The sequence below is a fragment of the Bombus fervidus genome, chromosome 3, assembly GCF_041682495.2.
Source record: "Bombus fervidus isolate BK054 chromosome 3, iyBomFerv1, whole genome shotgun sequence".
NCBI classification, from domain to species: Eukaryota; Metazoa; Arthropoda; class Insecta; order Hymenoptera; family Apidae; genus Bombus; species Bombus fervidus.
In genome coordinates, this window is record NC_091519.1 from 7,618,374 (window position 1) to 7,633,858 (window position 15,485).

At 37.8% G+C, this 15,485-nt stretch overlaps 1 protein-coding gene across 4 annotated transcripts in view; it reads left to right on the forward strand.

Moving 5' to 3' along the window:
* Positions 1 to 15,485, forward strand: part of LOC139985682 (telomerase-binding protein EST1A) — a 138,939-nt gene that overhangs the window by 102,343 nt on the left and 21,111 nt on the right. For all 4 annotated transcript variants that reach the window (XM_072000291.1, XM_072000294.1, XM_072000292.1 and 1 more), the window contains 3 exons: positions 2,908 to 3,011; positions 3,376 to 3,549; positions 5,509 to 5,712. In XM_072000291.1, coding sequence (XP_071856392.1) covers positions 2,908 to 3,011; positions 3,376 to 3,549; positions 5,509 to 5,712 — 482 coding nt within the window. The remainder of the gene's footprint in view (positions 1 to 2,907; positions 3,012 to 3,375; positions 3,550 to 5,508; positions 5,713 to 15,485) is intronic.

Genomic DNA, 15,485 nt, shown 5'->3' on the forward strand with positions numbered 1-15,485 from the left:
CTTAAGCTTTTTGGTTCTGTAAACTTATTTTGCTCCTCAGAGGTTTGGGATCGTTTGATGGATGAGGGAACTTGAATTTTTTAATTGAAAAAATAAGAATGGGTCTTCGAAAATTCATATATGCGTTAAGTTAGCAGATAAAATTGCAACGAAGAAGTTGGGTCATTTACGACCCATATACAACCCACAATAGTATTAAAAACTTTACATCTTAGATTCTATTACTCACAGCATAATCATTAAAAATAATTGAGTACAGCAAGATAAAAGTACATATTTTTTTAAACTTGCCATTATCTTTATATCTCTATGAACTTGTCTCCTTATTTTTATATTTCCTATGTTCCTCAATATCTTCTTTCCATTCATCCCTAAAGTCATGCCACGCGGTTTAGAATACTCTGTTCATGAAAGTATGTAACCTCCGCGTTGTTAGCACGAATGATACGGGTTTCGCATGATCGCGAATGCCACGACACCTATTTGGAATTCGCATTAACAAGGCGAGCACGCTCTCTATTTCGCCTGCGCGATTAGGTTTCTATATTTCCTTGCACCAGGCTCGGGACGAGAGCCAGGCTTTAATCTACCTCGCGCGAGGTCCTCCGGATGATCGATTGCGAAGGCTGCCACGCTGATCCTCCTAACTCGATCCTCCTCACGTTCCGCGCGAGTTCCCGGCCACGCTGACCATGAACTTCGTGTAATATTCGCGATAAATGCAGCCTGTGTAAAGCGATTCAAGCCGCGGTCAGCCGAATATTAATGGCGGCTGGCGTGTTGCATTCGAAATCGTTGGTAGTCGCAACATCGTCCTGGGGATGTCGAACACTAGCGAATTATGAATTTGACAATACGATGCAAAGTATCCATCACGGTTCTATCAAATTTTGGACATTGTTATAATAGATAGGCTTTGGGTATTTCGAGAGTTGCTAGGCGCTCGAGTACTAGATATTGAAATTTTAGATGGGCATATTGAATATTGAAATTTTTCGGGATCGAATTTAGGGAGTTTGATTCGGCGGAAAAGGGGAAGTTTGTTAGGAAAACTATGTAAAATTTTGCTGCATGAAAATTGCTGTCTAGAAAGCCGTATAATGTAATTCCATCTTCTTTCAAACATTGCGGATTAATAAATTGTATATTGTAAAATTTATTACAGAAAACAAATATATATAATCAAATTTAATAGCTGTGTAAGATATTACTCTATTAAGTACCGATTATGTTAAACTTCATAATTCAATTTTGGCTGTAAAATCGGGGCTACCTTTAATAACATGTACAAAAGCTTTTGCGGATGATTGTATATAAACTAGGCTTTTTCTCAGTAAAGTTATGTTATATTACGCCTATATCCTTTTTGTTTTTATTTTTTTTTTTAAATCTATATTATACATATACAAGGACTACCATAATTTTCGTAGCATACCACGGGTACGAAAAAGCATGCCTTCAAAGTACCATCTTGTACATACAGGAACGATTACATATACCTGTTCCGGACAGTCTCGAGGCAGGGCTGTTCCTCCCGTCGTTAAATCGTTCCATTATCGGCGATCAATGACGCGAGGTATGCGCAGCTACAATGTAACTCGAAGGAACGGATCGATCTGTACACGTAGACCGTGTCATCGGACAGGTTGAATATTCTTAAGCCTCTTTCATCCGTGGTTGGGACCAACCGGAACGCCCTGCCACTCCCCGGTAGTTGTTGACCAATGTTTATCGTTGGTGCACTCGCTCGATATTTGCATGATAACAGACTGCCGATCGTTATTATCTGTCGCTTCGATCCAGCGGCATAATTTTCGGGAAACCGTCTGGCTACAATACCTAACTGCTGTTCGTAACTATTTATTTCGATATTTATATCGTAAATTTTCGCACAACGGTACTAACGTTGTATGCGCAGACTGTTCTACTGGTAATCGTGTTCACAGGGTGTAAGCGTTCTAACTGTAGTTACGTTTTCTGTTAGGTTTTCGAGTGCATTTTTGGTGGAACGTGACCGAAGAGTGGCAATCGTGGTTGTTGGTCGAATTTTTTTAATGATACGTGATACCGTGATATTGGTGTTCGAAGGGAGTTAATGTAGGGTATTATTCGTAATGTTTCCAGAAGATTGGTGATAAGATGATTTTTTTATCGTTTGTGGAATAGAAGACTTTTATTTCTGTTTTGAATGGCACTTGTTTACCGTTGCATGTGTAACGAATAATTTGATTGGGAATGTTTTGAAAATAGTTATGATATGCATAAGAACGATCTTGATTCCTCGTGGGACGTACGTTGGATTCTTTTATAAATTTTATAATTGGAATTGGGTGGTAGAGATTTTTCGATTTTGTGGAATAGGAGTGACTCTATTATACAAAAGTAGCTCGACCCCTTAAGATTCATATTTGTGTCACTAACATGTCCTCCAGATCATAATTCTTGGATTGTTTTTCGTGTATAAAACCTATATTGATTAATCCTTTGGGTGTAAACGTATTGTGCATTAAAGCTGAAATAATCTTTAAACAATCTCAGAATTATTAAGCACCTGAACTGTATTATCCCAAAACTTTCCAAGATTAAAATGAATATTGTGTTAATTAACTATGAAAAGGCACTTAATTTTCTTAAAAATCTAACTCCCAAAGTACAAGAGGTGTTTAATTAACAATCTTTCGCGATTGCGATTTAATCTATGACATGAAGTTGAAAAACGGTACTTTACTGGTGAAGTACGCTCATGCATATTTAAGCAACTTCCAAGTTGGAGAAGCTGCTGCGACAGGGTGTGCGATTAATTTTGTTCTTCAAGCGTGAAATTTATGCACGGGGTCTTATTTTTAGCGATAGTTGATTGTAAATTTGCGATTTATTAAAGAATTTTCGACTAACTGCTTGTTTCAGAACTTGAATTGGTAAAACTGCCGGAAGATATGACCTTGGCAGGATTCACGCCGCTGATGTCGAATCCGCAAGATCCCTGCTACGCCGAAAAAACTGAAGATATGGTAGGCCATTTGTTATGTATAAATATATTACGTACAGATGCAAGTAATAATAAAATATTCTTGCGGTATTTTCATTAAAAGCCTTATAAAAAATTGTTCATATGGTGAAGTATCGAAAACGTTAAGTACATCAAAACATAGTATTTTTCAACTTACTTGTAAATTATCTTTAAATAAATATTGTTCAAAATATTCCAAAATTTCCATCAAATTTAATAGGGACATAGATACTGTTTCACGTAGCTTATTTGTTATAAAGTTCGAACAAAGGTCGATCTCTCTCGTGATTGAAATTTCAAAACAGACTCGTGTCCTCCGTTCTTTCTTCCGTTCACGCTAAGTCTTGGCTCATGTTGTATTCCAGGAAGTTGCTCAAGTGTGCCTCAGGATAAACAAGATTCTGTTCTTCGGCCAAGTGTTCCTGTGCGGCCTCGAGACGCCGGTATTGAAGTTGCAGAAGAGCGAAACTGGCATTAGCGAGTACGTCTCCGTGGTGGAGGCATCGAGCACGAGCACGCCGAGTTCACCACCAGAGCAGGTAACTAACTTGCAAAAAGAAAAAGGAAAAGTCAATTAACCTCCTATGATCGGAATTTTATTTACTTATGAAGAGATTGCAGATTTTATGTGTTGTTGATATAGGGAGACCAGATATTCAGTTTCCCATTATGTTGAAGAGATTTGAAGGATATAGCAATTTCATTATTTATACATTTCGTGTCTTTTGATTCATTGTATCATCTCTATTAAAAATAAATTACATCGTATTTAGACTTGCAGATTCAAGACCTCAAGAATCAATCTGTCATTATTAATAATTAATTTTATAATTATACAAGTTTTTGGTTAAGTAATGCCTTGATTAACAAGTTGAACTAAGATCTAATAATTGTTATAAATAATTTTTCTGTATAATCGTGTATTCATAAAGTTCAATAATCTGATAATAAGTTCAATATAAAAAATAAAAATTTCAAAACTTGAATATTGTTGCACTCGAATTACGCGCGTTTAACGTTAGCGCTCACCGATACTGCAACAGTGGGCGCCACTGATGCGCCGAAAATCGCGCTTCACTCCCATGCATGCGCGTAGTCACTTTGCTTTCGCGTTTGTTAGTTACATAAATTTACGCGATATTCTCTTTTTTTTGTTAATATTTGCATTAAAGTTGATAAACGTACTTGATGCATAATAATTGTCAGTGTGAAGTTTATTTTGTGCTCTATATCAGCTTCTAATAACGAACATCTTGATATGTAAATTTTGCAAGTAATTTAGTAATTTCTAATAGCATGTACAAGGCTATGAAAGGTTAACACGTTATACTACAGTTATAGGAGATGCATGATCTAATGATTGAAATATTTGAAGATCGAAATGCGTAGGTATGCTCATAAGAATTTATATACATAATTCATAGTTTTGACGTATTCCTCAGAACACAGTAAACTTAACCTTATTAAGGACGATAGTCAGACGACAGTGCTTATTTAAATTCCAATAGATCAGGGTTTTGGATTGGAACAGGCGTAGGGATTTTATTCCAGGGGTATTCTCAAGAATTTGATCAAGGAAATACAGTATATCAAAAGGCAAAAGGATATTTCTCACATTGCCAATAGCTTAGTTTTAATTTAACCAATTGATTATTTTTATTTACTCATAATCAGTAAAGTAAAGAAAAATTTGTGTATTAAGAGGATAAAACTTTACTATGCTGAGCTTGAGACATTGAGTAACAGAAAGTTTAGTGAATCTAAATCGTTTGAATCTAGGGATTCTCTTTTCAAGTTTACCTTATTAGAATCTAAAAAAGCATGACTATATTTCACATTTCCTAGAAAAGCTAAATTCTCTCGTCAGCTTTCATTTTTCCGCGACACGAAATGTATTAAACACGCTAGCAAAGTTATTTAGCGGATCTTCTTCGTTGAAAATTGTCATTTGGCGAGGAAAAAGAATTTTGTTTAAGGACGATGGCAACGATCTTTATTCTTCGTTCCCCCTTTGTGAATTATTCATTCGTTCATTCGCGTTCGTTCAGGGGCAGATGGAATTTTGATGAAAAGGGATTAACGTGTCGTTTAGGGAAATTGAAGGGAAGGGGTAAATGTGGTAAGAAGAAGGGAGTAGCTGTTTGGCGATATCGTTACGGAAGATTTTCATTATTGAATATCGATATTGGGAAATGATAGATAATTCAGAAGGGTAACGTGAACTGTGAAATTTGAGCCACTCAAAATTATTGTTCTAATTCAGAAAATGACATTGCCTTTCCACCAATGCAATAAACAAACACAAGTAAATTTATATGAAACACTAATCATTTTCATCAAAGGAATTTAATTTCACGAAACAAATTTAGAAAGATCAATAAGAATAAAAAACTGAGATGAAACAAAGTAATTTATGTAGAAAATTAGTTCCAGCTCCCCTTTCTCATACTCGTCGTCCCGAGTAATGAATTCAAACGGAATCCTTGATTCGCTTTCAGAGCGACTCGGAGCTCCTGGTGGAAAGTTACAGCGAGGGTGAAGACGAGCCAGTTTCCACCCTCAAGAGATTACCCTCGTGCACAGACGTACCTGACGATAGCATCGCGCCCGTAGCCGCGGTCGAGATAAGGTCGTTGATCGAGAGAAAAGAAGAATTGGAGAGGCGGCAGCGGAAACAGGATCGTCATAGACAGCGAGTGCAGGTGAGTGGCAAACACCTAATACCTCTAGACTATATCGTTGCTCGTTAAACGCATAGATAAATGATCTATCGAGCTGTCCGATCGATATCGAGTATCGATTGATCATTGTTCGCTATGTTGTTGTAGACGATGTATTTGGTCGAAGCTCGATGTTGAAACGAACCGCGAGGAAGATGAAAGCGAGGAAATATTTGTTTAATTGATCTTTTGAACCAACGATTTGCGTTCTTCCTAAAATATTTAATATATCATCATTTTTACTTCATTTTACGAAATAAGTTTTTCTTATTGTTATTTATAAGGAGGACATGCGGAATATTAGATAAAATTGAGAGATTTAGAGGACAGGAGTGATACGATTGATAAAATTGTTATTTCGGGTGGGAGGGCGATTTGAAGTTTAGTAAATTTAATATAAGTATATCGAATATCTTTTATAAAATCACGTTGTAAAGCAGATTTTAACTATTCGTTCTGTGATCAAACATTCTTGGCCAACCGAGCAAACTGGAAGAAACCTAAATTTCCAAATTCACATCGACCAACTGGAAACTTCTATAAATAAAGATGTCAGCTCGATATCGCGGGGTTCGATGATTCCAAGTTCAAGATACATCCACCGGTTGTTTTCCGTATCTTCATCGTTCGTTGGCGAAGGTAGCCGACAAAGTGGCCAAGGGAACACGTACCGTGGGCCCTAAGTCAAACTAAATCAAGAGATTACCAGGACACGCTGGTTGCGTATAGTTGCCTGGTCGTTTCTTTCGTTCGTTCCTTCGTTTCTTTTCTGCTCGTATGCTCTCTTCTCGATTCGATCTCGTCCTTTTATTTCGGGCCTCTTTTTCTTCTTCTTCGTCTTCTTCTTTTACGCGCGGCGATCGCAGCACGCAAACCCGCCATTTTTATTTACGGCATCGATGCTCCTCCTTTTTGCATATTTATTATTGAACCCCTGACCGAGGCTGGATTATGCGTGAACTATGTGGTCTTTGGGTCTCCGTTTTGCTTCTCTGCTTAGCTAGAGCATATTTTTTATCTGTGTGAGACATAAAAGGAAGTATATCGGTTGTAAATTCGTTTTTACGCCTGCGAGTACATAAATTTTTGTATTTCGGTGATTAATAAATTTATGAATATATTATTGGTTTTATTAATTTATTAATTTACAGGGAACTCCTTTCAGAGCAAAGCAAAGCCTTTTAGGTAAATTAAGTCTCTGGCAATACTGTTACGTCAAGTCTGTCGTCAATCATTTAGTCATATCTGCAGTTTAAAATGAACCAATTTCGTATTATATTACAAATAAAACTGATCTAATTAAGGAATTTATAGACAATAAAAAGATTTAACGACTCTATACAAAGAACGTTTTAATAATTAATAGAACTTCGGAGTAATTAAGAATTTTATGCAATTATATAAAATTAAATATTTAATAGTATTACCAATTATGGGGTTATATGTGATACGAACATCTTTCTTGAGATGTCGAATGTAAGGATGATATATATATATATATGTTGATTTTATCTTTACAATGAGTATCCTGTATCTTAAATAATGTGTAATACCGAATTAATGGTTCTACTTTGTTTCGTGAACCGTGTGAAATTTTTAGATATTGGGTAATTAGATACGTGTTAGACGGTTTGTAGAACTCTAACTGATTATTTCCTGTTCGCATTTAAAATGATGTTCCATTTGTATTCATGAAACAAACGTAACAACATTTTCCAATTCGTTTCAAGTTTTATGAGGATAATCATGATTATTGTGTCCCATTGCGGTACTGATGAAATTTCAAAATGTTTTATATATGTTCATAAAAATCTCCTGTAAATATTCAAATATTTTTCTGAGCCACTGTAGCAACCGCGAATCATATTGCATCGGTGATATAATATACACTTTATGATTCTTTTAAAACTGGCCATGAATTACAAGTACTATAATTCAAATCTCGACGGAATTACAACGACAAAAACCATTTAATACACATTCGTTTTCCACCCAATACCACCAGAGACTCGTAATTATCCACACTGCTTCCACCGTAATATCTTTTCTGCCGACATCAACCTTTCAACTTTAATACCCGTCCGTTTCTCATTCTCTCTCGCTATACACACTTTTAATTCTTCACACTGCATCAAAATTCTCTTTCCACTCGGCCAACCAACGAAATCCCCTTCAAGAGTATCTACCGAATTCGTTTCGCCTTGCTCGCATTATCTTCATCCGCGCCCTGTCGACTTTTTTCGTCCTTATGTGGGGAGGTAAAATAAATTCGCTTGTATCTGCTGAATTTTTGCCAAGCCGCTGGTCTTATCGCAGTTACAGTTTCGCCATGGAACAGGGAATATCATGGTAGAATATAAAGTTAGCTTGGTTGGACGTGGAACGATAAAGGGACTCGGTGACAAGCGCGCCGAAATAAAGGACACCTTTTGATATCCGAATGGTACACGGCTCGGTAGTCTGTTCGATCGGATCCTGGTTGTTGTATCGCTGCTCGTTCTTCTTTCCTGAAGTATCCCAACCCTCGCTTTCGTTGTCCGAAACGTTCCGTTTTTATGAATGTCGTGTGGCTGATAAGTTGGCGTTGTGTTTCAATTGCATTATAGTAGGATGTTGGTATTAGTCATTGACAAGAGATTTTTAGGTAAAGTTTTGCTTGAAAAATTGAGCAAGTTTTGAGAATGGTTTTCCGAGATTGGAAATTCTAGAGATTCTAATCCATAGTCTGTTTAGATAATTCCATAAATAACGCGAGTAACTTGTTACGATGAAACTCGTTTCATAAAGGAAATTTAGCAGAAGGATGATAAAGTTGCAGAATTGCAGAAAGCTACTTCTCTAAGACAGCAAGAAATCGCATCGTCTTCTAAAATGTACTTATCGTATTTTTCTTCTGTTATCTTCATGCATGAATGGATTAAAAAAATGTTTATGTCATAAATTGTTATATCACTTACATACGTTTCAGCACTATTATACTTTAATGTGTCACTGGTTGCGGTAATTTTCGCAAGTAGGTTCACTTAAACGCATGTTTTATTTGCATAGCCACATAATTGAATGTATAATTTGGCCGGTTTTTATTCGTGTCAGACTAACTGTTGATTTGTCAGATTCTCAGGGATCACAGTGGGAACGAAATTGTATCTGCTACAACCTGTGCCGGTATTCGCGTTATCTTGTCCTGTAAATAGGTACACTTAATGTTGAAGTCGCGTGCGCCAATTATCTCTGAACCGAAAGCAGCAACCTGTTCGCGTATATCTGGAACAATTTCCACGTCAAGTGGAACCTGTTTCACCTGTGTCGACGTCCAATTATGTCATTTGTCAAGGGGATGCTCCGAATTCGTCCGTGTCCCTACCGGCCAAATGTAAATTGCGAATAAAAACATCGTGTATTTAATTAGCTTAAAATTTCGTAAAAATAATGTCGGTCTTCATTTGCATCAAAAGCATTTGCATGAAATTAAGCAACATTTCAGGTTGTGTAACTGTTTCTGGTATACAAGATTAAAGGGGTAAAGCAAAATATGGAAGTAAAAGTAAAGTATGCGAACATAGCTGTTCTTGCTGCTTAAAGAACAGTTTAAATGAAAATGTTTGGCAATTAGTATTTTTATTACATTTCTGTTACTTTTTCGAACGTCGAAAATAACGAAAAGCCAATAACTTTTGGCTGACAAAAATAACTGCGCTTTCTAATTATTCTTTCGTCTACTTTCTTGCTCGTGTAATTATTGCATCTAAAAGATTATAAAAAGCGATTTAAAAATAGCAACTTCTTGTCTAAAAAATCAAACGGCATTTCTTGATTATTATCTTCCCATCATCTTATTCTCCTCCAATCGTTTCAAATCTAAAGTTTCAAAAGGCGAAATAAAAAGCAGCCGTATCGAACACAGTCATAAATCTTCATTTTTTCCAAGATCCAAAAACAACAGTCGCCCCTATCATCCTTCGAGCCAGGATACACCCGAGACACGTTGCAATTACTTGGCCGGGCATCAAATAATCACGCACCGAAAGCAAACTAGTGCCGTGGGTACGTCCGAAATTAACTTGGTGTTCCGAACCCGTTCCACCATTAGCGACGTCCAATCGTTTCGGTCATTAGGGTGGCAGGGGGTTTACTCTAAATCTCCGCGATACTCATCCTGATAGATTTCGCTTGTTACTTTTTTCCTTCTTATTTCTCCCGCCGAAAATTCATTCGCCACGAGGGATATAAATCTTGACGGAAATAAAGGCGTGTCCTGTGCGCATCCAGTCGAAATTTCGCGTGTTCTCTCGGAGCACGTTCAATGACCTGCTGGATAATGTTGCCTGTTTAATTCGTTTTTAATCCGAACAATGACGCGACCACTGTATTTCCATCAACGCGAGCTGCTAGGTGTCATTCCGTACGCGATTTCGCGTTGTGGCGTTTAGTGTTGGAGAATGCTATGATTTTTCTCATTTTCTATTATCTGATACCTGTCTTTTTTTATATCCTTAAGAAATCTTAATCAGTAATCTCAATATACACTTTCAACTTTCAGCACTTCCTACCTGAGTTGTTACGAAATTATTCTAAATTCGATATTTCTATATATAAATAGTAAGAAACTATTCTTTTATCAAATACTCATAACGTTTAGTTTTCATCGAGAATCATCTTTCATCGTGTGTTTTCACGATAGAAAGATCACGAAACAATTTCAAACGAAAGATAACAAAGGTCTGATTATAGCAAGTGCCCGAGTGACCCTCGATTTTACACATGAAAAGAGCCAGTACCGCGGCCATGCCTATGAATATGTTAATTTCATTTGAAAATATTTGGCAAACAACTCAGGCATAAAGAACTATATTCTATTGGATGGAGACGCTATAACGGACGCGTGAGAACGAACACTCGAAAATGCAAATTTGATTGCTCGCAAGAAGCGACGTAAAAAGTGGTTCTGGGTAACGTGGCCGCGGGAATTAAAGACGGCCCAAGAAGCGTTGTTTCGGATCCAAGGATAAAACGAACGATGAACGGAACCGTTAATTCGGACGGGAATATCGTTGTTCGTGAGATTCAACGATATTGCGAAACTTTCGGTATGGAATCCTGCTAATCTGTTGGTAAATATCGGGTTGTTTTGCAGCGATTACAGGCTACGTATAACACTTTACGCGATGATTTGATGTTCCATGTAAATTCATCTTCGAAAAAACAAATGATTGCTATTTATTGTTTCTTTTTTTAGAACTTTGTGATTGATCGGTTCGATCATTTTACGGACATTGCGTAATATAAATTCAATCATAATATACATTCATGCTACGCGTTCATATTTATTACTTTGCGATTAGTTTGAATTTGTTTTATATCAATTTACATTACAATTTGTGTGTATTTACTACATCCGACAATGTCCTAGCGGAACTAGCAGAAATCTTGGGCTCTAAATGTGACCAATTAATTTCTCGCTTAAAATATCCCTCGTTCGCAATACAATCTCGAACGGTTCCTCTTTTTTCCCTTTATTCGTAGCTAAACCGTCATGGTTGGTCGATGAACCTTGGATCGACGGTCTAGAACGTAGCCGGGAGGTCTGTCGAGAACCTTTGCCGCTCTGGAAATATTTCACGCGCGGCGTTTCGTGAGGAAACGCGACCAGCCGATAGGCTCCTAATTACGCGTACCGTTAAGAAAAGGCCATTTATTTCGGACGAAATCGGCGACTGGTTCGAGGGTAACGCGTTAGATTCGGTAATCTTGTTCGCCGGAATTTCGAAGAGGCGCGTTACCCAAAGAAGTTGATGTTCGTGAATTGATGAGATTACGTATTATGTAGGGGTGTAATTAGGATGTAGGATCAATTATGTCCGAATTGCCATGTGGTAAATTTGTTCGAACGTTGGTTTGTTACGTATTATCGTTTGATCTGGACGTTTGTTTACTTTCGGCAAAATATATTTCAATTACGAAACTATTATCACAGTAATACTGATAAAGTGTCAGACAGATTTGAAAATATATAATAGATATTACAATATTTATTCTTAAATTCTTATATCTTTCTTCACAAACCTTCTCAAAATTCTTGTAGCTTTTTACATCGACGTTTCTATATTTGTTTCCTATATCTGTACGCGAATGTTTTAAATCTTCCATTCTTTTTTTACGAAGGTACTTTAAAAATGTTATCTTTACATTCTAAATTCATTTCTACAATATTTTCCACGACTTTTTCTACAACCTTTCTACCAGACGTTCGTAGCGAGTAAATTCTAGATTCTTGGGTCGCGAAGAATCCGTTGTCAGATGAAAGTGGTCCTCTTTCTTTCCTCGGAAACGACGTCGGTCATTTTGCAGCCTGGTGCTAATTTATCCCGTGGTGCAAGCTCGAGATCTTCTAAAGCAACAGTCGTGGAAGTCACTTGAACCGCGGAGGTCGGCGAACTTTTCGTCGCTAATTAGAAATAATTGCTAGAATAAAGAGTGTCGCTCTCTCGGGCCACGATCATCTGCTTGCCTATCGATTAGACCCGTTCGTATTATGGAATTTCTTCTAGGTAGACGGTGGTGTCGTTCATAATCGGACAAAGGTCAATTTATCACGTCGGAAGGCCAATCAACGTGTTGTTGAAAAATCGAAGATGGAATTTGCTGGAATAAACTTCGAGTTTTTTAAAGCTCCTGTTTCTTCTTTTACAGATTAATGTGCTAGTTTTCGTCGAGACATACTTAGAAAAATTGAATTTAGTGAAGTTTTAGGCTTCGTTATGAAATTAGTGGAAAGAACTAGGTGAATTGCTATTATGTTAACGATCATGTCATATAAACGGAGTTCTACGGTAATATTATTAATAATATTATTTCACAAAATTATTCAACACGTATTACATTGCTGCTAACATAACAATTTCATTTGTATATTACAAATTCCATTCGAACACTTGGCCACCATAGCAGTTCATGAAATTTCGTCTCCCTTGCGAAAAGTAAATTCTCCAACTCGTGCAGGAACCGACGGAGATCTATTTACATAAAACAACGCGGGTCCCCTTCTCCCTTGAAAGAGAAGTTCAACAGCCGGGCTGTAAATTAACTCAAGACATTGTATTTAATTAAACGTCCGGGAATAAAGACGTTAATTAAAGCCGGGCTCTATTATTTCCGGAAAAGCGCCCGAACCTCATTCTGTCATGTGAATCTGGAACGTATTTTTAACTAGTTCTGTGCATCTAATAGTAATAACATACATAGTCCACTTTATTAAATTAAATTAGGCATGAGACTGTTTGAGCTGGAAAGAAATAAATTACACGAACTGCTTAAACAATCAAACAAGTATAGGAACAATATCGACTACGAACAGATTATATGAACAATACCATTAACAGAACTTCTGTACCCGATCGTTAAAAGCCAAACAAGTACACACGAACCTTTCCAAAATGCTTGTGTCTACGATGTTTAAGTAGATTCCTCATTAAAATCGTTTGGAGGTTGAGAAGCCAAGGGAGCACGCGAAGTTCTCTCGGTTCTGTGTCAATAGCCACGGTATCGTGTTATTAAAGGACAAAAAAAAGCACAGAACAATTACTTTTTACTATCATGAGCGCGTTCACTTTCGACGGCAGGGAAAAAGCAGAACAGATGGAACGCGAGGGCAACGAAGAAAAGAAAAAAAGCAGGGAGAAGTGAAACAGCTAATTACTCTAAACTAATTACCTTTTGTTAGCACCGCACCGCATCAACGGAGTATCTCGAGACCCTTCTGCTCGTGAACCTTGAGCGACAACGCTGGATGAATCGTTCGATCGTTGTTCTTTGTCTTTCTGCGATTGTGTGTGCACATTCATATGTATATACTTATGCGTGTGTCGTGTAATAAACGACGGAGTCGACTCGGTAGGAATCGTTATTTTTTGAGCAATTACAACGATGGGCCTTTTAAGGGGAGTTCGTGACGAGAAGAGACGAGAAAACGAAAGGCAGACGTTGAAAAAGCTTCGTGGCCGAGAATGGCTTTGATTTAACCCTTCGTAATTGGATTGTTTTGCGGTTATACAGGTTATACAGTTCTACTTGTTATGTTTCTGTTCTTAGTTAAAATGTCCCATCAACCATTTCGAAACATCCGAAAAAATTGCTTCCGATTAAAAGATTTATCATATGTTATAATTATTCTCGGTATGTTGATAAAGTTATAATAAGAGATCCCTCTACTGTTAATTCTTTACCAATAACTGAGATCAAATGCTCCGTTAAATATAAATTGATACAAGGAATATGCCTGCAGGTAAATAACATTTTAACTAAGAATAATACCCATTCACCTCCTACCTTCATCTGTAAGATATTCAAACCCACAAATATTTGTACAACAAATATCGAGAGATTAATTGAATAGCACGTAGAATGTGTCCATCCGTAAATTCTCCCTATCAAACGCGACCATTATTACACCATCGCCATCACCAACTGGTCAAATATAGTACGAGAAACCCATGCAATTCCAATTTCTCTAACTTTCGACCCTATTCGTGGTCGAATCTGTTCGCAAATTCCCTGCGACACGCTTCGTCAGCCACTTGTACAGGAAGAACGCGATGCAAAGGGGGACAACGGTAGGAGTTGGAACAGCAACTCGCTGAACGACTCTAATTGCATATATTTGTCGCGTATTTATATGGCCATTCTATTCAAATGCAGGTTGCACGAAGGCTGGTCCGGGTGTTACGATCTCGTTTAAAATGGCTCGCGCCGCTGCGGCATTCAACGATGGTAACAATTGCGATTCGTGCTTTAGCCACGTAATACTTGGTTGAAACACGGTGAAATAATGGGAAAATCGTATACAATGACCGTTTTCCTCCTTTCTCCTTTCCCTCGTTTATCGCGAAAAAGCTTAGTATTGGTTTTGTTTGGTCGGAATCGATGAATAGTGTTTGGATAAGGATGCGTTCCGTTTTTTCTTAACGCATGTAATATCGCTCGAAACACGGAGAATTTGTGTTTAAATGGCGTGAGAATGAAATGATGCAGCGGATTTTGCATTGAATTTAGTCGCTTGATAGCGTAACCGTTCTATAACACAATGCTTAGCAGCACAACGTTCCGTAAGAAACAAATAATAGGGTAACAGAAATACATATTTAATGTCAGAATCAAAATGATTTCAATATTTGAACGTCGCAGTGCATATGAAAATTGCTCTCCTATAAAATACAAGGAATATCGTTTATAATGTTTTTCACCCGTGATCTTCGTATGAAATGGCTGCTTTCAGAAAAGGATAAAATCATTCGCGAATAATGTCGTGAAAGTATGGTTTATTAATATTTATTAGACGTTAACAAACAGTTGCTGATTGTCGATTCAGTGAAAACGTATCTCAACCAAGCCACCTCTGTGAAGAAGGGTGTTTCGTCGTTGGCGCGAGTACGAGCGACCGGTTGAGCGCGTAAATCACAATAAAGCGTATCGTTTATTAACGATCTCATTTATGCCGGGCGGCGAAGCAACGGCCGCCTGGAGCGGGGTTGCACGCGCGCATGCATTCTGCATGGGAATCGGCCGCACGCCGCCATTTATATTCCGACCGGTGCGGTGGCCGGGCCTGCCTAAACGATCGCGCGGAAACGCCGAACGCGCAATAAATTATCCATCGTCGCCGAGCATCGGTTGTAAGTATACATATATCGGCACACCGCGACTTCGCGCGGACAGCCGCCGGCTACTGGCGATCCGCATCGCTCGCACCGCTAATAATA